Below are 22,991 nucleotides of genomic sequence, written 5' to 3'. Positions count from 1 at the left end.
CATGCCATAACAAAGATTATATAAGCATGATTCTTCAAACATGATGAGCACATATGCTATAGCAAAGAAGAAAGCATAATTATTCAATTATAATCCAAATTATTTCAATGCAAAGCAAAATACTTAACTCAAACATATGCAAGTATTCAATCATATATTTTAATTAAAATCATACAAGCATATGCAAAATACATAAGCAATATACCTAATTGAAAAAATATGCAAGCATTTAGGCATAATTTTGTACTTGCCATCTCAATGATCTTAATCAATGAACATGTATATAAAATTTCAAAATTGTAAGTTCATAATCCATGAGTCAAGGCAATTGAAAAATAAAAAAATTAATATATTCAACTCATATCTATGTCCAAAGATTCAAACAAATATTCATGCAATAAAAACTATTAATCGAAGCAATCAAGAACTAGGCATGAATATTAATGAAGGTGAATTAATCAATCCAAGCTTTAAAAAAATATTAAGACAATATCTACCAAGTGGCTTGGTGATTAATTTGTGCAATGTGTTCATATATTCAACCACAAAATCATATATTTGCACATATTAAAGCAGACATGTATATGTATTCAAACTCATACATCATATCATAAAGTTGATGTATTTACCTCCATCCATGTCAAGCTTTGTTGTTGTGCTCATTTGGCTTTGAATTTTCCAATCCACTTTATTTGAGCAAAACTAGGCTTGATTGATGAGGATAACATGCTTTGCTTGCTATACTTAAAATTTTAAAAATGTATCATTCATGCTCATTTCAAGTTTTCCTAGCATAGACTTAAAAAAATTTCTTGACAAAAGATTTTTATTAGAAGCATCAAGAAAATCAATTGATAAAAATTATACCAATTGATAGAAAACAATTCCATATTCTAAGTCATTATAGGCAAAAGAAATTTTATTTACTAAGCATAAGTTACCAATTGCAAGAGAGATATATACTTAAGCTAGAGGCCATATATTAATTTAAACATCAAATAGCACAAGAATGGCACTAGAGCAAAAGTTCTCATGTAATGTGCAAAAATCAAACTTTTTAGATCATTCATGAACACAAAATAGACATATTTAATATTCATGTATATTCAAGAACTCACCAAAGAATATGTCAAAATAAATTTTAGGCCATATGAAAATAAAAAACTCAAGGAAGACATATTCAAGAAAATTTTAGCATAAAAGCATAAATATGTCTACACAAATTTTAAGCCATAATCAACAATGACTTAAGCTAAAAATAAACATCATAAGAAAATCACTCACTTAAGTCATGTTGCAAGCATGTCAAGTAAAGATAAATTATATTTATCATATATGCATACACTTGATAAGAACAATAGATGAACTAACACATATATCATTAAACACAATTAGTTCATCAATACTTAATCCCAAACTAAAAGATAAGTCAATTAAGCACAAGTTTCAAAATATTTCACAAAATTAATGAATCAATTTAGCACAAGAGCAAGTATATTTAAAAATAATTTAAAAATCAAAAGATAAAAAATTTAAGTATTTTGAAATCATAAGCATTAAGGTCAAGTTAAACCAATCATCATATGAGCACATATCTTGACTAAAAACATAGATGAACAAAGAATCAATATATATCACTTAAGCACAATGTGTTCATCAATTCATCAACCCAAGAGAAGAAATAAATCTTGAATTAATAAGGATAAAGAATTAAATCATATTTCAAGATTATTTCATAAGAAGTCAAGAGATGAGATGAACAATCAAACATCAATATATGTGATTTAAGCACAAGATGTTCATCAATTTCTAAAATCACAAATCAAGAGTCAAAATAATTGATAATATAATACTCAAGTTTAAATAATATTTCAAAAAATCCAAGCATCATAAACAAGTTGAGCAATTTTTAAACATCATGGTCATTCATGCTAAAATCATTCAAACAAATATATTTATACAAAATAAATGCATGTTCAATTCATGCTTACATATGTCAAATAAAATTGGTATATTCAAGATATATCAACAAAGCATATATCGATATCCACTAAGCATTCTATGTCTAACAAGGATAGGCAACCAAATTTTACATAAACAATCAAGCATTTAAATTTCATCAAGAATAGGTAACCAAATTCAAATTTTCTTTAAATAAAAGTTTATAGGTTACCCATATCCATTGTGTGTCTAGAGTATTTAATCTTCAATTTCACATTGTAGCTCCTTACTTTAGTACACCTGCAAGAGACAATCTCATTTTATTTTTGATACCCAAATTACTTTGGGTCCTTTAGAATTAATGACCAAGTCTCTTGTTCTTTTATGAACTCATACTTGCCTAATTCTAAATGAAACTTTTCTTCTAATAGGACAAGTATATATAGTATGATCATGAAAATTAAAAAAATTGCATTTAATTATTTTATTACTAATGAACTCTTTAAAGGCTTTTGTTTTTCATTCATCAATTCATTAAATTTCTTTTTCAAATCAAAAATTTCTTTTCTAAAAATTCATTTTTACTTTGAGAGGTTTTTAAATCTATTTTTAACTTTTTATTTTCTTTTTTTGAAAATGTTTTTTGCATTCATCAAAAGATCATTTTCAACTTTCAATTTTGAAATTATATTTTTATGTTTCAAATGCATATTTTCAAACTAAATTATTAAATCATTGTAAGCACCTTGTAACTCATCAAAAGTATAAGAATTTGAATCACAAAAGTTAGAGGTTACCTTTGATTCCTCCATGGCCATGAGACATGATGGATGTTGATTAAAAATTTATCTTTCATGTAGCTCATCCAACTTTTTTCATATTTCATTTGAGGTTGAGCATTTTGAGACCAAGTTAAATTTGTGAGAGTCAAAAGCTCCATATAGTAAGCACTTGGCTTTGGCATCATCCATCACTTGCCTCATGTATTTTGCATCATTTGAAGGAGTTTCAAGCCCTTTTTCAATCACATTCCAAGCTCTAAAATTTTGAGCCATAATAAACACCTTCATCCTCATTCTCCATTCACAAAATTTAAATTTATCAACCATAGGAGCTTTGATGACTTTCTCACCATCTTAGAACCAAAATTGAGCCATAGGATCTTTTTTCAAGGTGGTTAAACCTACAAAAAAGACCAATGCTCTGATACCAATTGTTAGCTCAAAGATTTAGAATAAACCAAGAAGGGGGTGAATTGGTTTTTAATGAAGTTTTCAAAAATACTATTCAATAAGCACAAGTTTTGCTAAACAATTAAATACAATAATTGAAAGTAAATAAGAGATAGAGATAGAGATAGAGATAGAGATAGAGAAGATAACACCGTAATTTATAGAGGTTCAGTCATTTCTTAGGCACCTACGTCATCTCTCTTAGCCTCTCTTGCCAAAGAGTTCAATCCACTATATGAAAAAGGTTACAAGCAAGCTTTACAAGAACTTAACTCAACACACTCTTAAGGGTTGTCCTCCTCCTTAAGCTTACAAGCACACAATACAAAATTTTGAAGTATTTTGCAAACTCTAAAAACTTCTCAAAGGTTGGGTGTTTACTAATTTGAAGTACACAATGATATAGACAAGAAAATGATGAATAAACAAAAAAAATAGTTTGGATACAATAAATACAAAGATATAGACTTTGAAGCTCTAATAACTTTTGATTATTTGAGAGAATAAAAATATTGCTTGTTAACTCTTGCTCTCTTGATTCATAAATCTTCTTGGTGTGTTGGAGTGCCCAATTTATAGAGAAATTGATGAAGTAGCCATTGGAAGTGTTTGAGAAAAAAATAGCCGTTGGAGTGTTTTTGCCTAGAACCGATCGATCCTTTGCTTGAGGGGATCAATTGGTTCATGTTTTGAACCATTTTTCACTTAAAAATCATGACCCAATCAATCCCTTCCATGAGGGGATCAATCTTGTCAACGGTTGGGTGGTTATCTCTTGTTTTATACTCTACTCACTAATTTGATCATATCTTGAGTTATATAAATCCAAATCACAAACGGTTTCAAGATTTAAAAACTAGACTTAAAGGGCTTTCTATCCATGTAAAATTCATCACCTAATTCATTGAGTACGAATTATAATAAATTTTCAAATTTACCTCTTGTACAATTTTTTTGACAACTATAGAGTGTCTAGTAAAAATTTAAAATCTTTTCTTAGAAAATTTGGATTTTAATTTTGTTTGATCCATTAGAAAGTAGACTCAAAGAGCTTTCCAACCATATAAAATTTAAATATTAAAACTTTGTGAATTAATATAGAAAAATAAAGTAAGTTCAATGTTGAAAAATTTTGTTCTTGTAAAACAACTTTCTTAAGTTAATCTATTTCTCAAAACCAATATTATCAAAATTGTATCAAGACCAAAATGAATAAGTTCACTTTAAAAACAACAATTGGACTTTCATTTAAGCTCAAATAAATAATCTTTAAAGATATATTTGGTTTGAGAAATATGAAAACAAAGAGAGGCTTGTTTAAGCTTTGAAAATCATATTATTCATTTAGTACCAAAATATAAAACTTAAGAACATGTACTAAATAAATCCTTTTTCAAAATCTTGATCAAGTTTATTTAGTTTTACTATTTTATCATTTCAAAATAAAGATCAATTCAAGGCTAACATTGATGAATCTAGAATTGTTGTTAGGTGAGAATTGGTTTTGGATACTGTTGAAAATGGTTTGGAAGTTGGGTTTCAACTAAGTTCACGGTATTTTGGACGGTGGTAATGTTTAGCGAGATTGCATAGATTTGTAATAATGGTGTGATGGCAACTATGATGAAGTTGTTTAAACCTGTGGCTTTGGCATGGACAGTTGATGGTAATGACTAAAAGGAATAAGGTCGGGTTCTTAGCTCTTGATGGTGGTGGCTTGGTGGTGATGAGGGTAGGTTATCAATGAAGAATTGGTATTGATGTAGAGATGATAGTGTGGTATGGTGCATATGGTGTTTAGTGGTGGTAAAAAAACATTCAGATTTAGAGAACTTGGCAGTTTTGCTTAATGGTTAAGCTTGCTTGATTTTTCTGTGTAACTGCCCTTATTTTTGGTGGTCTACCAATGGATTAAATAATGGTGATGACGATAGGATCTCGGTTTAAAACTGAGCATCCTATCCTATTCAATATGGATTTTAATTTCAAAAAGCAATTGAATTTTAAATCAAATCTTATTACCTGTTTTATCTTTTTTTAAAAAAAAAAATTATTTTATCATTTTATTTATTTTCAGGGCAGGGTGTCTACAAGAATGGTACATGAATTTATTAAATTAAGATATCAAATAATAATTTTATTAATATAATATATACAAATATAAAATCAAATTAATAACAAAACATATATTTATGTCATTGATTTAAAAAAAAAAAAGCAAAAAAAAAAAAAACTGAAAAGATAAACAAAAATCATTGAATTTATTAAATTAAGATATCAAATAATAATTTTATTAATTTAGTATATATAAATATAAAATCAAATTAATAACAAAACATATATTTATGTCATTGATTTAAAAAAAAAAAAGAAAAAAGATACCAATAAGATAAACAAAAATCAAATCTTGATATGATGATAACCCCTCCGTAATTCATTTTTAAAAAATGATCAAATAATAAAAAAAGAGAAACAAAAAAAAATTTAATTAGTAATATCAAATGGGCTTCAATTTAAAAAAATACTAAAATATAAAATATTTATTAATTATTAAAAAAAGAAAAAAAGTAAATAAAAAAAGATAAAGAAAGAAAAAGTGAACAAAAAAAAGGTAAATGACCTGACTTGTGACATACATTTGTTATCAAGTGGGTTATTAAAAAAAGAATTTAAAAGTTTAAAAATATTTGTGAAATATGTAAGAAAAAGAAAATTAATAGAAGAAATCGAAAAAAAAATGTGCCATGCCCTTGGTATTAAGTGGATTTTGCATAAAAAAAAATTAAAAATTTTTAAAAATATTTATAAAAAATCCCTAAAAAAGGAAAATAAAAAAATAAAAAAAGAAAAAGCAAAAAAAAAAAAGATTAGTATAAAGTGAGCCTTGCCTTTAAAAAAATTATAAATCAAAAATATATTTATGAAATAGAAAAATTATTTATTATGATATTAAATAATAATTTTATTAGTATAATGGATAGGGAAGGCAAAAATACTCGAAATCATCGGGTTTCGATCCGACCCGACCCCTTAGGGTCGATTTTTTTTTTTGAAAATCGGGTATCGGATCGGGTATGATAAAAAATTTCGGGTTTAGGTTGGGGTCGGGTTTTAGGCAAACCCGATTCGACCCTACCCGACCCTATAAATAAAAAAAAATTATTTTTTTAATTTTATATTTAATTATATTTATATTTAAAATAATATTTTATTAATTTCGGGTCGGGTCGGATTTGATTTTATATAATGTCGGATCGGTTCGGGTATAAAAATAAAAAATTTTATTAGGTCGGATACATGTATTATATATTTAAAGTCAGGTCGAGTTCGGAGCGAGCAAAAACCCGCTCCGACCCGACCCATTGCCATTACTAATAATGGATATATGTAAATGATGAGTTTTTTTTACAAAATTTATATTATGGTTTAAAAATAAAAAAAAAACAAAAAATATCAAATACGAAAAAAAATCAAATTTGTATATGACATATTCATAATATCTTTTTTTTTAATTACTAAATTAAAAAAAAAAATTTGAAAAATAGAAAAAAAAAAAATTTTCTAACCAATATTATCAATGGATCCCATATTTTAAAAAATGTTAAAAAATTATTTAATATTAAAAAGACAAAAAGAAAAGTTGAATAGAAAAAAATAAAAAAAAAAAGAAAAAGAGAAAAAACAAAGATAAAAATTTGACAAGTGGCATAGCTTTGATAGAAAAAGAGGAAAAAGAAAAAAAAAAACATGTGGCGTAATTTTGATATTATGTGGATCACACATAAAAAATTAAATTCTTACAAATATTAATAAAGGAAAAAAGAAAATAAAAAAAAAAGATGTCAATGGCTTGAAATATGGTATACATTTGATATTAAGTAGAATATATTTATTAAATATATTAAAAAAAGAAAAAAAAACAAATACATGGCATACCCAAAAAAATCAAATTAAAATTTTAAAAAATATTTATTAATTTTTTTAGAAAAGAATAACAAAAAGGTAAAAAAGAAAAAAAGAAAAAAGCTTGTCACAAAATGGATCCAACCTTAAAAAGTTAAATCATTTGAAAAATATTTATTAAATATTAAAAAATTAAGATAATATAAAAAATCTAAAAATTAAAATGTCAAAAGTATTTATTATTTTTTAAAAAAGAAAACAAAAATAGTAAAAAAAGGAAAAGGCAAAAGTTTAATGTAAAGTGGATCCCACTTAAAAAATTTAAATTATCTACAAAATTTATTATATATTAAAAAAATTAAAAATATATATAATATAAAAAGGCAAGAAAATGAGTAATGAGGAAGCGCCTTTGACACCTCTTTGCGTTTTCCGTGCATCGAATTAAAAAAAATAAAAAAAAATATTTTAAATAATCATATTAAATGAATATCATATTAATGAAGTGTTAAAGTATTTTAAAAAATATTAATTAAAAATTTAAAAATTATATAGCAAAAAAAAGTGAAAAAATATTCAAATGATTTAACATATATTATAATCTTGATATCAAATGGATCTAAAAAATATAAATTTTTTTATTAAAATATAAATAAAAGATAAAACATACGTGACATAATATTTGTATCAATTGTGTAAAAAAATTTAAAAAATTTTTATTAAAAAATTTTTAAATAAAAAAGTAAAAGGATGAAAAAGAAAAACAAAAAAAATTAATTTTAGTGGATCCAAAAACTAAGAAATACAATTTTTAAAAATATATATTTTTATTTATAATTTTAAAAAATTACTAAATGTTAAAAAATAAAAAAGGTCAAAAAAAAGAAAAGACAAAAGAAAATTTGATTTAAGAGGATTCATAAATAAAAAATAAAATCTTTAAAAAATATTTTTTTATAATTTTAAAAATATTTATTAAATATATATAAAAAAGACAAAAATAAAAAAAAAATGCATGAAAAGGACATGAGTAAAATTTATTGTTAGTATGTAATGTTTGGTTATATTTTAAGTTATTTACATTTTAACCCCAGCAGGGATTTTCACTTCGCTTGGATATTCTCCAACTCCAACGGACTGTTTGTTTGTTTGTTTTGTTTTTTGTTTTTTTTTTTTTTTTTGCAACAAAACTCAGAAATGGAAAAGCAGGGTTCAAATGATGACAACGCCACCATTAGCGACGTTTCACTCGAAGTAAATCCTTCGAGTTCTTCAAACAATCCACCACAAAACCCAGACTCTCAATCCAACAACGATCTCGGCAACGGCAACAGCAACAGCAACTGCAACAGCACCAGCACCGAAGCTTTAGCCAAAGCCTTATCCTCGATGCTTACTTCTCTCATCAAAGACTTCGATTGCAAAGCCCGCGATACTCTCGCCAGCCAGGACCTCCTTAGTTCCTCAATTGATCGTCTTACCCGAGGTAAATTCCCCCTTTGTTCTTTTATTTTTTTGGGGTTCAATTGAATATTAGTATGAGACGAAATTGTTACTAATGTTGTTGATGAACAGAGCTTGATCAATTACTGGAAGATGCTCCGTTGCCATTCATAATGCAGCATGCTGCCAAGTTTTCAAATGTCAGAAAGAGAGTTTTGTCATTGAATTTACTCCTGAAATCGATTCAGCGGCGTGTTGATAATATAGACCGAATGCTATCAGGGGGCTCGCAACATGGTAACTAACATTTTTCCCACTTTCTTCGTTTGTTTATTTAAAATCTTTGATGTTTTCCCAATAGTCTGACCATTTCCATTTTTGAGGAATAACTATATTTAGTGAGACAGGGAAATGGCCCCATGGTAGAGGGTTTTGAAATGAGCAATTTTTTTTTTTTTTTTGGTACAGAATTTTAGATTTGTATCATAGTTAGGCATGATACTTATTCTAGTACTTGATAAATTTTGGGAATGGTGGAAATTTTGGTGCATGATTTAAAGATTAATTGTGAGTGGCGGAAGAGCGTCCTTATTAGGTTTTTGCATACTCAATCTCACAACTAAGCTTTGAATCGTTGGACATGAGCAAAATTAAGGCTTGGGACTCCAGCCTTGCAAACAGCATGCTCCCACCTCTCCCTTCGGCTTGGAGAAGCAGACCACAATGAGTTAAAAGCATACATTCTATCTTAAAGCTCTACATTAGGTTGCTACAGCTCTTGCATGATTCAAATGCAATTGGGATACAAAACTGACATCACTACAGCCAAAGTCTTGTTTACTTATAATGTCCTCTTGAATCACCTCCCTCATGCTCTTGAATAGCTTGCTTACACAACTTTAGAATAATTAGACCTCATGTATGGCTATAGGGTGCACCAGATTTATGCTTCTGTATGAGAACTGTTCTAGAAAGTGCTCCAAGGAACATATGGGCTGAATTTACTTTCTTCAGATATCAAAGTACTTCATGATGCAACACCTCAGAATCTCGATCCAACAGAATATTGCTAATGTGAAGGGCTTAAACTAAAGAATCAAACACCATATTATAGGTCACATCTCACATTTATCGTTTTGCATCAGTCAATTTATATTAGAAAGAGCCATGTAGTCTCCGATCTTGGCCAAGAACAGCTACTATCCTCACATGGAAGCATCACATTCCACTGGAAAGAGCTTTTCAAAATCCTGCACACTAGGACTAGTGCTTTATTCATGGTTGTCTTGATCTGTTTTAAAGCCTTTTCTGCTTCTTCAGTCCAAAAAATGACTTTGTCCATGTTGTGGGACTCATTACAGTGCTAAAGTTGGAAATAAGTCTTTTGTAAAATGAAGCTGGTCCATTGAAACTACAAACGTCTCACGTGATCTGAGGTGTAGGCCACTCAGTTATATCTTTAACTTTGTGGGGAACCTTTAATTAAACCTTTAGCTTGCCTAGGGTTACCTAGACCATCTACAAACTCTCTGAAAAGAAACCGATTTCTTCAACTCTGGACTTTGAGTTATCCGGAAGATAACCTCTCATTGATGGTCTAAGAAATCAACTATTTCCTAAAAGTGTGTTTGACATAGGGAGGCTAACTCTGCTGAATCCTGAGGGAAAAGATACTATTTTAGTTAACTTCATAAGCTCTCTACCTCATTCTTTGGAAAATTCTTTGTTAACTCTAACAATTCAACTCAAATTCAAAAATACTTCAAAATTGTAACTTCTATCCTTTTTTTCTTTTTTTTTGGCCAGATGTAACTTCTATCCTTCAAACAAGGGAAATACTCAAGTATTTAACAGTTTCTTCAATGTTGCTAATATTAATCATCAAGCAGTATCCTCAATAGTGTATATAAGCTCCATAAAAACACCTAAAATAAGCAGATTGTAGATAGGATAAACTCTATACAAAAGTTGAGGTCCAAACAGAATATGCAAGTCCAAACAGGACAGGTATGTTTTCTAACCTCCACCTTAAAAAATGTGTCCAAAAGTTCAATTTTGGTCCTTGCTCTGGACTTAACTATATTTTGGTCCTGACTGTGTTAACAGACAAAGTGAGTTGGTGTAGTGTATCAATTATGCCGATGGTTGTAAGTAGGCCATGTTAATAAGTAAACTGGTAAGAAACTTCTCTTAGCATATTTTTTAAGTCAAAAGGTTGAAGTAGGCATGACTAGAGAAACCATCCTAATCAATAATGCAAGCACTTAGACCAATGCCTGCAGAAGGATATTCTTTAATGAATTATTGTTAAAATTATTTGGTGTTGTTGCTGTACCGGTTGTTATTTGTTAAAACTACAGGCAGCTTGGGCAACTTGTTATTTATTTGAGCAGCATTTCCTAGTTGAAAGATAGATTCATATTTTAGAGATGCCTCATGATTTGTCTCCATTGTTAAATTCAGCTTCTTTCTGCTGTTCTATTGTTCTTATGACTGACAAATTGAGATGCAATCACAGAGAAGACTGCCACAGAAGATTCGTAACAAAATCAACATTGGCTGTATATTATTGGTATGTTCTAATCCTTTTATGATTGAAACATTTTAAATGGAAACAATCTGTTTGGTTGAGACAAGTGGGCATCTCTGTGATAGTTGACAAAGGTTTACACTTTCTAATTATTAACTTTGCATATAACAGAAAAGATTCCTAGTATGTTTTTGTTATTTCTTCACTGCTTTAACAAGCTATATGTTTTCTTCCTTTTTCTTTTCTTCAGTATCAAATTCATATTATAACTTTTAAACAGGCAACCCATGTACACTGGTAATAAATAAAGGACTTTAAAATGATATCTGGAAGATCCAACTCTTTACTATTTCAATCATTAATGGGAGAATCTTGAACCTGAATATCTGGTATTTTACATTCTCAAATTTTGTCTGTGCTTCTGAACTGATCAATAAATGAAACGATAGAATAAGCAAACTTTCCTCATATTGCTAAACCTCCTTTACCCTTCAATTGGCAAGTGATTCTACAGCCAGTATGCGGAATAACAATAGACCTTAATGATAATAACAATGTTGTTAAAAGTGTTTAATTGATTAATATTGCAGTGAAAGTTTTCAAACTTTTGCTAACTCGTTGTTATGTAGACAGTGACAAATTGGTTAATCTGCTCCATCTTTTTCAGTTTTTGGAATGAGTAATCTATAGTAGGATGGGATTATGGGGTGTATGGGTATCATTTAACTGATTCTTTGCAATCAAAGATTCTGTTACATGTATTGTAAAACATTTATAGGTTGACTTTGTTGTAGCTTCAGTAAACTCATTTTTATAGGTTTACTTTAGCAATTGAAGAATATTCCGTTTTAAGGTTTACATAATATATTGTAAAACACTAAAAAAGTTTTGGCCAATTAGCCAGAGGTTTACTGAAGCTATCTTTTCTACTATATAAGCTAAAATAAAATGAGCCATCTATACAAAAAAAAAAAAGAAACAAAAATTTGAACTATTGGAAACTTTCTAAGACACGCATCCCAGTTGGCCTCAAGATATTAATATTCTTAATTAGTATAAATATATGTCAAACACATAATAGATATAGGTATAGGTTGGCTAAATTATAATTGCTGTTAGTCTTAGTACTTAATCAACCTCACCTGCCTGTCTAAACTTGTTGTATCCTTTCACAAAAAGATAGTCTCCTTTTTTAATATTTTATTTGATGCAGTTGATTTTTTTTTTTTTTAGGCAATTTGTGAAAAGAAAGGTTAGGTAGGTTGGGGCTCAGGGTTTCCAAACATTTTGGATGAAATGTTTGTGATTGTGAAAGCTTGACCTTGAGCATTGGGAATGCCATGGAATTTTTTATAACACAGAAAACAATCATGGTTTTCATGAAAGGCTCAATGAGGATATTGCATTCTCATTTTGCATGGTTCTTTCCTTGAGAAGGGTAAACTGTTCATTTACTGAGTTGGAATTGTTACTCTCTAGTCTGTTGCATTAGAATTCCTTTTTCATGCATATACACTTATTAGAGTTCAGAAGTACGGACATGAGAAATGAATTAGAGTATGCATCTCAACCAGTGAACCTTACCGTGAAAGCATGCAATGCCTAACTAAAGAGAACTAAACTTTTCAGGTTTTCTTGCCGGAGGGTGTAGACTTATGGTGTTTCTTGCATTCCTTGAAGTCTCTATACATTTGCTTGAATATCAAATCATATTGTGCTTTTTAGCAGGAAATGAAAAGGCTGGAATTTGTCATGCACATCTGTCTTACAATATGGAGAATAAACCGGCAGTCGGCTGACAGGATAGTTGATGTATGATTTTACCTTTGGTCTTACCATTATCAATCAGTTGATTTTTAACTCGAGCAATGAGGGGTGAGAAACTTGAAAGTGCAAGCTGACTAAAGCTTTTGTAATGTTTGTTAGTCAAGACCAAGGTATCTCCAGTTTTGTAGTATGATTTGTTTGGCTGTATGTTACTTCCTTGACAAACCAACATATGTAAATAATGGAATACTTCTGTAACAAATGAATCATCCAAGCTAGGTTACCGAAAATAAGCACTAAAAGTTGGAGTAGATTGCAAGTCACGTTCATCATCTTTACGGTAACATCTCATTTTTATCCATAATTTTTAAAATTAAATATTTAAATCAGTTATCGTTTAAAAATATTTTAAATTCACCGGTTCCGTCAATTTAAAATATAATGAAATTTGTCATTTTTGTGTCACATGAATGTCCATGCAGACGTCCAAGCAAATGCTGACAAGAAAAAAATCCTTAGATTTGGGGTTGGAACTTTTGTCTAGCAGATATGTACGAGGTGGCATTTACATTGAAATTTTAATTATGATTAACGAAATAGATGAATTTAGTATATTTTAAAAATATCTTAGATATAAAAATTGAGTTTTCAAAATTGTGAATTAAAATGAAATATACACGTCACTTATGATTGGAGAATTTTAATATTTCAAGATTATCTACAAAATTATAGTCACTTTCTTCTACTATTTACAATTTAATCATATCTCTACTTAATTCCCAATTTTCACATAATTTTTTATTTAAATTATCACGAGCAATGCTCTTTAGTCCAGCTAATCTCATTCAAACTGCTTCTTTTATTTGCTTTACAATCTGTTATCCCTTATGCTCCTTTGCCCTATAAACTCTCTTGTTCCTTTCTGTCCCAATGTAGTTTATGTAGGCTTCTCATGCTAATATGAGAATGACTGATATCAAAGACTTTCCCCTTTTGTTTTTTTATTGCCCAATACAATTCATTCTTCCAACTAGACTTGTTTAAAGATTGAGTTATTTGTCCAAATTTGAGGTCTGCTCAAAGTTTAGGAGGGCTTGAAAAATAAATTAAAGCCTCTTAAATGAGTTTAGACATAATTTTTAAATTTGTTTAAATTTTAAATCGAGCATTGAATAAAAAAATTAAAATTCGAGCTCGGCTCAACCTAAATAAACTATATATAATTAAAAAATTATAATTATATAAGTTTATGTGTGTATATATATATATATATATGAATTTTTATTTTATATTTTATTTAAAAAATATTTTTTAAAATTTTTATTATATAAATTAAATTTAATGAATTAATTTGAGATTTATTATTTTAATTTGGATCAAGTTTGAAAAAAATTTTAAGATCTAAAATATCGGATAAATTTGAATAAACATATAAATTATTAATATCAAGTATGAATTTGACTCGCTCGCTTACGAACACCTCTACTCCCAACCAGCAACTTCTTTTCTCAAGCTGCACAATTCCAGTACTTGCTTCCGCATGTTTTCTGAATACCTGCAACTAAAAAACATGTGATATCTATGCTCCATTTCCTGCCTGCATAACAAACAGGCCCCATCTGTAGAGATAATATATGCGGTCAATCTATCCTTTGTTGGAAGTGTTGCGCCTGAAGCAATAATCACAACAATATAGAAGCAATAGACAACAATCAATAATCAAATGCGCAGGAAAAATAAAGCACACCAAGATTTACGTGGAAAACCTTCCAGTGTAGAGGGAAAAAACCACGGGCCACCAGAAAAATCTTCACTATCAAATAATAGTTATACAAAGTTCTTCTCTAGCTAAAACTAGAGCTAATCAACAACTAGAGAAACAATTGGAGAAATCTCACCAAATAAGTGACTCAACAAATACACCCTGGATTTGTTCCTAGAGAGCTTCAAACCCGATCTTCACCGTTCAGAATGTAGAACTCTAAATCATAAACCTCCTAACAAGGTTCCAACTTAATCGGACCACGGATTGACTTCCGTTTAACTAACTCTCCCTTCTCTTTTTTCTCTCTCTCTACTTTTCCTAGCTTTTCTTCTTTCTCTGCTTGGTTTTCGACACACACATAAAACAACCCCACCTCCTTTTTATTAAGTAGCTAGGGCTCTGTGTAAAATAAAAGATCAAGGCCCATGGCCTTTACTTGGTCCAAAACCACTTACATGGGACTGGACCCCATTTTCCTAACAATCTCCCCCTCCAGCCCCATTAGGAGGAGATTCATCACCATAGCAGTTTCATTTGGAACTTACCTTGGCCAGGGAACTTATTCCGGCCAAGTTATTACAAAGCTCAAGTTTTTCCCTGGGAAGTATCTTAGTCAACATATCTGCCACATTTTTATCAGTATGGACTTTTTTCAATAGCATCTGCTGTTCTTCAATCACTGAACGTAACCAATGATATCTAACATCAATGTGCTTTGTTCTAGCATGGTACATGGTATTCTTACTCAAATCTAAAGCACTCTGGCTATCACAAAATACCACATACTCTTTTTGATTCAACCCCAATACAAGAAAAAAACGCTTCATCCAAAGCATTTCTTTACATGCTTCAGTTGCTGCAATATACTAAGCCTCTGTAGTTGACAAAGCAACACACTTTTGTAACTTAGACTGCCAAGATACAGCTCCTCCTGTAAAAGTGAATAAATACCTTGAAGTAGATTTCCTACCATCAAGATCGCCTGCCATGTCAGCAGCAGTAAACTCTTCTAGAACTGGTTGTGAAACTCCATAAGTCAAGCACATTTTTGAGGTACCCCTCAAATATCTAAAAATCCATTTTACTGCTTCTCAGTGAACCTTCCCTGGATTAGAAAGAAATCTGCTCACTACACCAACTGCATGAGCAATGTCAGGCCTTGTACAAACCATAAGATACATTAAAGAATCGATTGCAGAAGAATAAGGAATACTAGACATAGCTAGTTGCTCTTTCTTAGACACTGGACAAGATTTCTTACTTAGATGAAAATGGTTGGCAAGTGAATTGCTAACTGATTTAGCATATTGCATGTTGAATCTACCAAGCACTCGTTCAACATACTTTTTCTGTGACAACCACAGCTTTTCAGCTCTCCTATCTCGGATAATGTTCATACCAAGAATCTACTTTGCTGGACCTAAATCCTTCATATCAAAGGACTTAGACAATTGTTCTTTCAACCTGCAAACCATAGTAGCATCTTGTCCTACAATCAACATATCATCAACTTATAATAATAGGATAATGAAGTTACCATTAAGAAATTGTTTAACATATACATAAGAATCCGCTGCTATTTTTTTATAGCTATGACTCACCATAAAAGAATCAAACTTCTTGTACCACTATCGCGGAGCTTGTTTCAAGCCATACAAGCTTTTTTTCAATTTGTAAACTAAGTGCTATTTCCCTTTCACTTCAAAACCCTCAGGTTGATTCATATAAATGTCCTCCTGTAAATCACCATGCAAAAAAGCAGTTTTAACATCAAGTTACTCAAGTTCAAGATTCAGACTAGCTGCCAATCCCAGTACCACTCGAATAGAACTCATTTTTACAACTGGAGCAAAAATCTCATCAAAATCGATGCCTGGTTTCTGAGAAAAACCTTTTACTACCAATCGAGCTTTGTACCTCACTAGTTTGTCACCATCTTTTTTCAACTTGAACACCCATTTATTCTTTAATGGCCTCTTCCCTGTTGGAAGTTTAACAAGATCATAAGTACCATTCTTTCGTAATGACTCCATATCTTCTTTCATTACTTTTAACCAGTGCTTTCTATCCGGAGTAGCCTGCACATCTTGAAAGCTTTCTGGCTCCCCTTCACTGGTAACTAAAATAAAATCTGAACTTGGATACCTGGTAGATGGCCTGCGCTCTCTAGTAGATCTCCTAGGCTGAGACTCTACATCACTTGATGCTGAAGGTAGCTCTCCATGCTCAACACTCTCAGGTAGAGAGGATTGCTCCCCCTGCTCAAAACTAAAAGCATCTGGCTCATCACCAACTATGGCTGGCTCATTCATATCTTCAAGTTTTATTTCTGGCTCATTTTCACCATCTGTGGCTCTTTCTTGTGAAATCTCTGTCGGTGTTGAAACATCACACTCAACAGTAACTCGTGTAGTCTTCTCATTTTTCTCAAGGTCTGCTATGGTTTCTTTTTCATGAAAGACCACATCTTTGCTTCTGATTGTCTTTCTCTTTACTGGATCCCATACCCTGTAACCAAATTCTTCATCACCATATCCTACAAACACACACTGTGTAGCTTTATTGTTAAGCTTTGACCTCTGCTCTTTTGGCACATGCATGAATGCTTTACACCCAAAAACTTTCAAGTGAGAGTATGAAGTATCTTTCCCTGTCCACACTCTTTTTGGAATGTCAAAGCCTAAAGGAACTGATGGTGACCTGTTAAGTAAATAACAAGTTGTGTTGACTGCTTCACCCCAAAATGGCTTTGGTAATTTTGTCATCTTCAACATACATCTGACTTTTTCCATAATGGTACGATTCATTCTTTCAGCTATACCATTATGCTGCGGTATTCCAGGTTCTGTCCTCTCATGCCTGATCCCATGCTTTGAGCAATACTCTTCAAAGCTTTTAGATGTGTATTCCCTACCATTATTAGTTCGAATACACTTCAAGGGTAACCCTGTCATCCTTTCAACCATGGCATGAAATTTTTGAAAATACTATAGTACTTGACTTTTGTATTTCAACATATACACCTAAGTCTTATGTGAAGCATCATTAATAAAAGTAACAAAATATCTGCTACCACCTAATGACTCAACTTCAATGAGATCACATACGTCAGAATAAATTAATTCCAATCTATTTTCTTTTCTCTGAGAACTTTTACGAAAAGAAACTCTATGATGCTTACCAAACAAACAGTAATCACATGAATCGAGAGACATACCTTTGGTCAAGGGAATGAGAGACTGCCTTGCCAAAACCTGTAACCTTTTTTCACTCATGTGTGCCAGCCTCCTGTGCCACAAGTTTGCTGACGCATCATTTTCAATGATATTTACCTGGTTACCGGTCAATTGCATCCATGTCTTATACATTGTGCAGCATAGTTTTTCTCTTGCAATTACTATAGATCCTTTGAGAAGCTTTCACTGTCCATTCTTTTGTCGACTTTCATATCATTCCTTATCAAGGACATTAATAGCAAGCAAGTTCATTTTCATATCTGAAATGTGTCTGACATCCCTCAAAATTAACATGCAGCCTGTACTAGTTTGTACAACAATATCACCAATCCCAATAATCTGTGACACACTCTTGTTTTCCATCTTGATACAATCAAAGTCTCCTACTTTGTAAGTTGTAAACAACTCTCTCTTAAGAACACAATGATATGCCGTTCCTGTGTCAACTATCTACTCAATATCGGGATCACTAACATGATTACAATCATCATGTGTACAAATCAAAGTAACTGAATCACTATCTGAATCCACTGCTGTAACATTACCATCATCTGAACTCTTACCTTTCTCATCTTTTTGCTCTTGCTTTAAGATTCTACAATTTCGTTTTATATGACCCGTCTTACCACAATGGAAACACTTCACTTTACCTCTAGATTTGGATCTATGTTTAGACTTACCACGACTTTTTGAGTCCTGACCTCTGTCAATGTTTCTACCTCTGTTCTCTGTGACCAGAGCTTGATTCTCAGGGTCTACATCTTTTCGCCTTGCTTCTTCATTAAGCATACTGTCCTTTACCATCTTCAATGTCACCTTATAATCAGGAGCTGAATTAAGAACAGTCACAACTAGAGTATTCCAGCTGTCTGGCAATGAACCCAAAAGAAATAATGCTTTCATTTCATCATCCATCTTAAGCTCCATACTAGTCATTCGATTAAATATATCTTAAAAATCACTCAAGTACTCTGTAACTGATCGTCCATCCCTGTACTGTAAAATTGTAATCTTTTTAACAAGCATAACTTTATTTATACCTATTTTTCTCTTATACAATGCTGCCAATTTTTCTCAAACAATGTGAGCATCTGACTCCTGCGTTACATGATGGAACACGCTGATATCAACCTATTTTCTAATTGTAGCCAGCGTCTTTCTACCTAGCTTCTTTCAGCTTTCATATTTTATATCCGCTGGATTAGCCGAATCATCAAATACTGGCTCATACAAATCTTTGCAGTATAGATGATCCTCCATCATAGGCTTCTAAATTGAATAATTCGATGCTGTCAATTTTATCATGGAACCTGTATCACCCTCCATGATCTCAAACAGAATTTATTTCTATCCTGGGTTACTTCTATATCGATGTCTCAAAATAACCCTCGCTCTGATACCACTTGTTACGCCTGAAGCAATAATCACAACAATACAGAAGCAATAGACAACAATCAATAATCAAATGCGCAGGAAAAATAAAGCACACCAAGATTTACGTAGAAAACCCTCCAGTGTAGAGGAAAAAAATCACGGGCCACCAGAAAATCTTCACTATCAAATAATAGTTATACAAAGTTCTTCTCTAGCTAAAACTAGAGCTAATCAACAACTAGAGAAACAATTGGAGAAATCTCACCAAATAAGTGACTCAACAAATACACCCTGGATTTGTTCCTAGAGAGCTTCAAACCCGATCTTCACCGTTCAGAATGTAGAACTCTGAATCATAAACCTCCTGACAAGGTTCCAACTTAATCGGACCACGGATTGACTTCCGTTTAACCAACTCTCCCTTCTCTTTTTTCTCTCTCTCTGCTTTTTCTGGCTTTTCTTCTTTCTCTGCTTGGTTTTTGACACACACATAAAACAACCCCACCTCTTTTTTATTAAGTAGCTAGGGCTCTGTGTAAAATAAAAGATCAAGGCCCATGGCCTTTACTTGGTCCAAAACCACTTACATGGGACTGGACCCCATTTTCCTAACAGGAAGTCTATTGAGGATTGCCATCTAGGTTATAACGGAATGCTTAGGTATTTGAAACTTACACCAAACCAGCCTGTGCCATATCACTTTCTCTTCCCTTGCCCGTATCCCATCCCAAACTAGAGCAATAAAATACCTAATTCCCTTTTGGCACCAAACTAGTCCATTATTAGTATGTACTAAAGGCAAAAAGCATCTGGGAGATGCAAATCACCCCAAGCTTAAGCTAAAGCATGAATAAGTGCGGCAGATGAGAGGCATTGCCACTAAGTTTCCATTTATTTTTAAGCGTGTATTAATATCTTTTTTCTATTTTATGTTTATTTTAATAATTTTTTATTTTTTAAAATAAAAATTACTAAATATCAATATTATAAAAAAATTAAATACTTAATAAAAATATAACATTATTACTTTTTTTACTTGATTTTTGTACCAAATCATACTCAAACTAATTTTTTTTTAAAGGTACAAGGAAGTAAATATTTGGATCGTAAACTTTAATGTTTAATCTTTTTTATAAAAAATAATAATTATTAAGGATTCATTTGAGAGTCCGATCCAAAGATTCATATTGTATTAGAAAAGTGCATTTTATAGTTTGATTTATAAATCAAATCTAAGTTGTTATATATATAAATTAGATTATGCTAAGATTAACACAAAAATATATAAAAAAAAATTACACAATGACAACAGTAGAGATGTCAATATTAATATATTTTATTTAAATTTAATTTTAAAATATATTTTAAATATATATAACTAAAAAACATACTGCATTTCACTGCAAGATATTACTTGAAAACTCATTTTATATATTTTACATGTTTAATGTAATTTTAAGTATTTAAAAGTTATTAGGGCATTTATGGTTATATTTGGTGTTGCATATCTTATTGGTGTTTAGAAAGTAGTTGATATGAACCTATGTTATTTCAATTTATAATAACTTTTGGTTATTGAGATATTATGAATTCATATTTGATTTTGATGGTTAAGATTTCTATTCTTTAGTTCTCGTATTCTGTCTTTCCCTCCTATTTCTTCTTGTTTTTACCTTTTGCCTTTCTCTATATTATCTATTTTCTAAGTATCTCTTTTCCTTGCTTACTATACATAAAAAATACAAGAAAAAGGAAAATGCAAAGACTCCATGTTGTAGATTAGTCGCATATGCTTAGAGTAAACAATTGTTATAAGCTCAAAATGCATACGAACATAGATATTAGAATAGAATCAAGTTCGCATACCAAAAAACTAATAGAACAAACAAAAGAGAATAACCAAGCATTAGTCCATTAACTCATAATGTCTTCGTAAAGTGAAAAATATAGCTTATTTTTTGACATTAAAACAAATTACTATGAAAGTATTTGAGAGAAAATACTTAATTACAGCTGGCTGTAATTTATAACGCTAGAATTAAGTATGTTGTAATATGTATCCCTAGAATTAAGGATAAAAAATTGGGATAGACAATACCTTAATTATAGGGATCAGTTTTATGAAGACTTATTTCTTATTTTACCTTCTAGTTAGCTGTATATAAACTTAAGGTGTTTGTATAATTCAACAAACAAGTTTTTCTATATATTCTCATTTTTTTCATATGGTTTTTAGAGTTTTAGGCATTTTTTGGAAAGAATTTTTTTTTAGCCTTCATTGCCTAGAATTATCTCTAGTTAAATCTTTAATATCAAATTTTGTTTAGTTATGAAAAAGATAACCATGTTAGAGATAGCAAAATCTACCACTGCTACCCGTTTTGAGAAAGTGACAACTAGTCAAACCACGGGATAACTATAAAATATCTAAGCTGTGTACAAATTGAATGGAAAGAACTACTTGAAATGGTCTCAGTTGGTTCACACCTTTCTAAAAAGGAAAGAAAATTGAGTAATCTTTTTAGTACCGATCCTGAAAAAAAAGATCTAAAATTTGAGACTTGGGATGAAAAAGATTCCATGGTTATGTCACTGCTCAAGTCTAGGAGATAAAAATCAAGATGGCAACTATTAAATAGAGGAATAAGTCAATCACAAAGTATGCTGTTCTTTTGAAAAATCTTTGGCAAGAGATAGACCACTATCGGTGTATAGAGATGAAGTGTAATGAAGATGTAACTAGGGGTGTAAACAAATAAAGTTTTCAATGAACTGTTCGTGAACATGTTCAGTTATTATTCATTTATATTCGTTTATTAAGCTTAATAAATGATCTTGAATAATAGTTGTTATATTTGTTTATTAAATGAACCAAACACAAATAAATGTCTATTTAGTTCATTTATATTTGTAAACAAGCTCGTTTAATGTTCGTGAACAAATTTGATTATAATTTGTTTAAAATATTAAAAGTTGATTATTTTAAGATTTAATATCTTTTATCTACAAATTATCATATAAAATTTATATATTAAAAATTATACATAACATAGATCAAAATAACTTTTAACTTTTTAAAAATATTATTACTAAATAACTCTTTTTATATGCTTAAAAATTGGATAACATCTTTGAATGATGTTTGAAAGAATAGAAACCTATTTTTAACAATCCTACATTGGCATAAGAACCAAACCAAGGGATGGGTAAGTTTATAAATTCCTATCCCATTCCTCTGCTACACATTTGTGCATATACAAATAAATCTTACATCACTTAAGAACCAAAATAAATGGTGGATAAAGTCTATAAATTTCCATCTTTTCATCTGTCGCACATCTGTGCATATATAAATGAATCTTACATCACTTAAAAACCAAAATAAATGATGGGTAAATACTAATGTTGCAAATATAAAAGCAAGCAAGCCAATCCATCAATTGGCTGTGGGTGATGGATTGGCTTTGGGTTACAGTAAGCATTAAGTCCACTTATTAGGATTTAAAGCTAGAGTTTGTTTATGTTCGACAAAAGCTTGTTAAAAATAGTCGAACTAAGTTCAAACACATGCTGTCCAATTCATTAAGGGCTCGTTCATTTATAAACTTAGTTATTATTAATCAAAATGAGCTTGAACAAGGGAGAACTTAGCTTGATTCAGTTCATTTACAACCCTAGATGCAGCAACTTTGAAAAAGTTTATTAAAAAGGATCGAATCTATGATTTTCTTACTGGACTTAATGTTGAGTTTGATCAAGTCAGAGTTCAAATTTTGAGAAAAAAAGATCTATTTTTTTTT

General features: G+C 30.5%; 1 protein-coding gene across 5 annotated transcripts; it reads left to right on the top strand.

Annotated features, from left to right (window-relative positions):
* Positions 1-8,169: 8,169 nt before the first annotated feature.
* Positions 8,170-13,127, top strand: LOC111303930 (uncharacterized). 5 transcript variants are annotated; one of them, XR_016327092.1, is made up of 6 exons: positions 8,170-8,562; positions 8,652-8,816; positions 10,326-10,526; positions 10,626-10,695; positions 11,038-11,091; positions 12,679-13,127. XR_016327092.1 is itself a non-coding variant. In XM_022900461.2 (4 exons), exons 1-3 carry the CDS (start codon positions 8,274-8,276, stop codon positions 11,061-11,063), a joined length of 480 nt encoding a protein of 159 aa, XP_022756196.2. In that variant the 5' UTR covers positions 8,177-8,273; the 3' UTR covers positions 11,064-11,091; positions 12,778-13,127. The 5 variants fall into 5 exon arrangements, 2 of the variants coding, with proteins under 2 accessions (XP_022756196.2, XP_022756195.2); XR_016327093.1 differs by having other exon boundaries at positions 10,326-10,695; positions 12,778-13,127; XR_016327091.1 differs by having other exon boundaries at positions 10,326-10,695.
* Positions 13,128-22,991: the final 9,864 nt, after the last annotated feature.

This window comes from Durio zibethinus, chromosome 13 (genome assembly GCF_047325235.1).
Source record: "Durio zibethinus cultivar Kanyao isolate XHJ-2024 chromosome 13, ASM4732523v1, whole genome shotgun sequence".
Classification (NCBI taxonomy): domain Eukaryota; kingdom Viridiplantae; phylum Streptophyta; class Magnoliopsida; order Malvales; family Malvaceae; genus Durio; species Durio zibethinus.
This window is presented reverse-complemented; position numbering and strand designations above follow the sequence as displayed.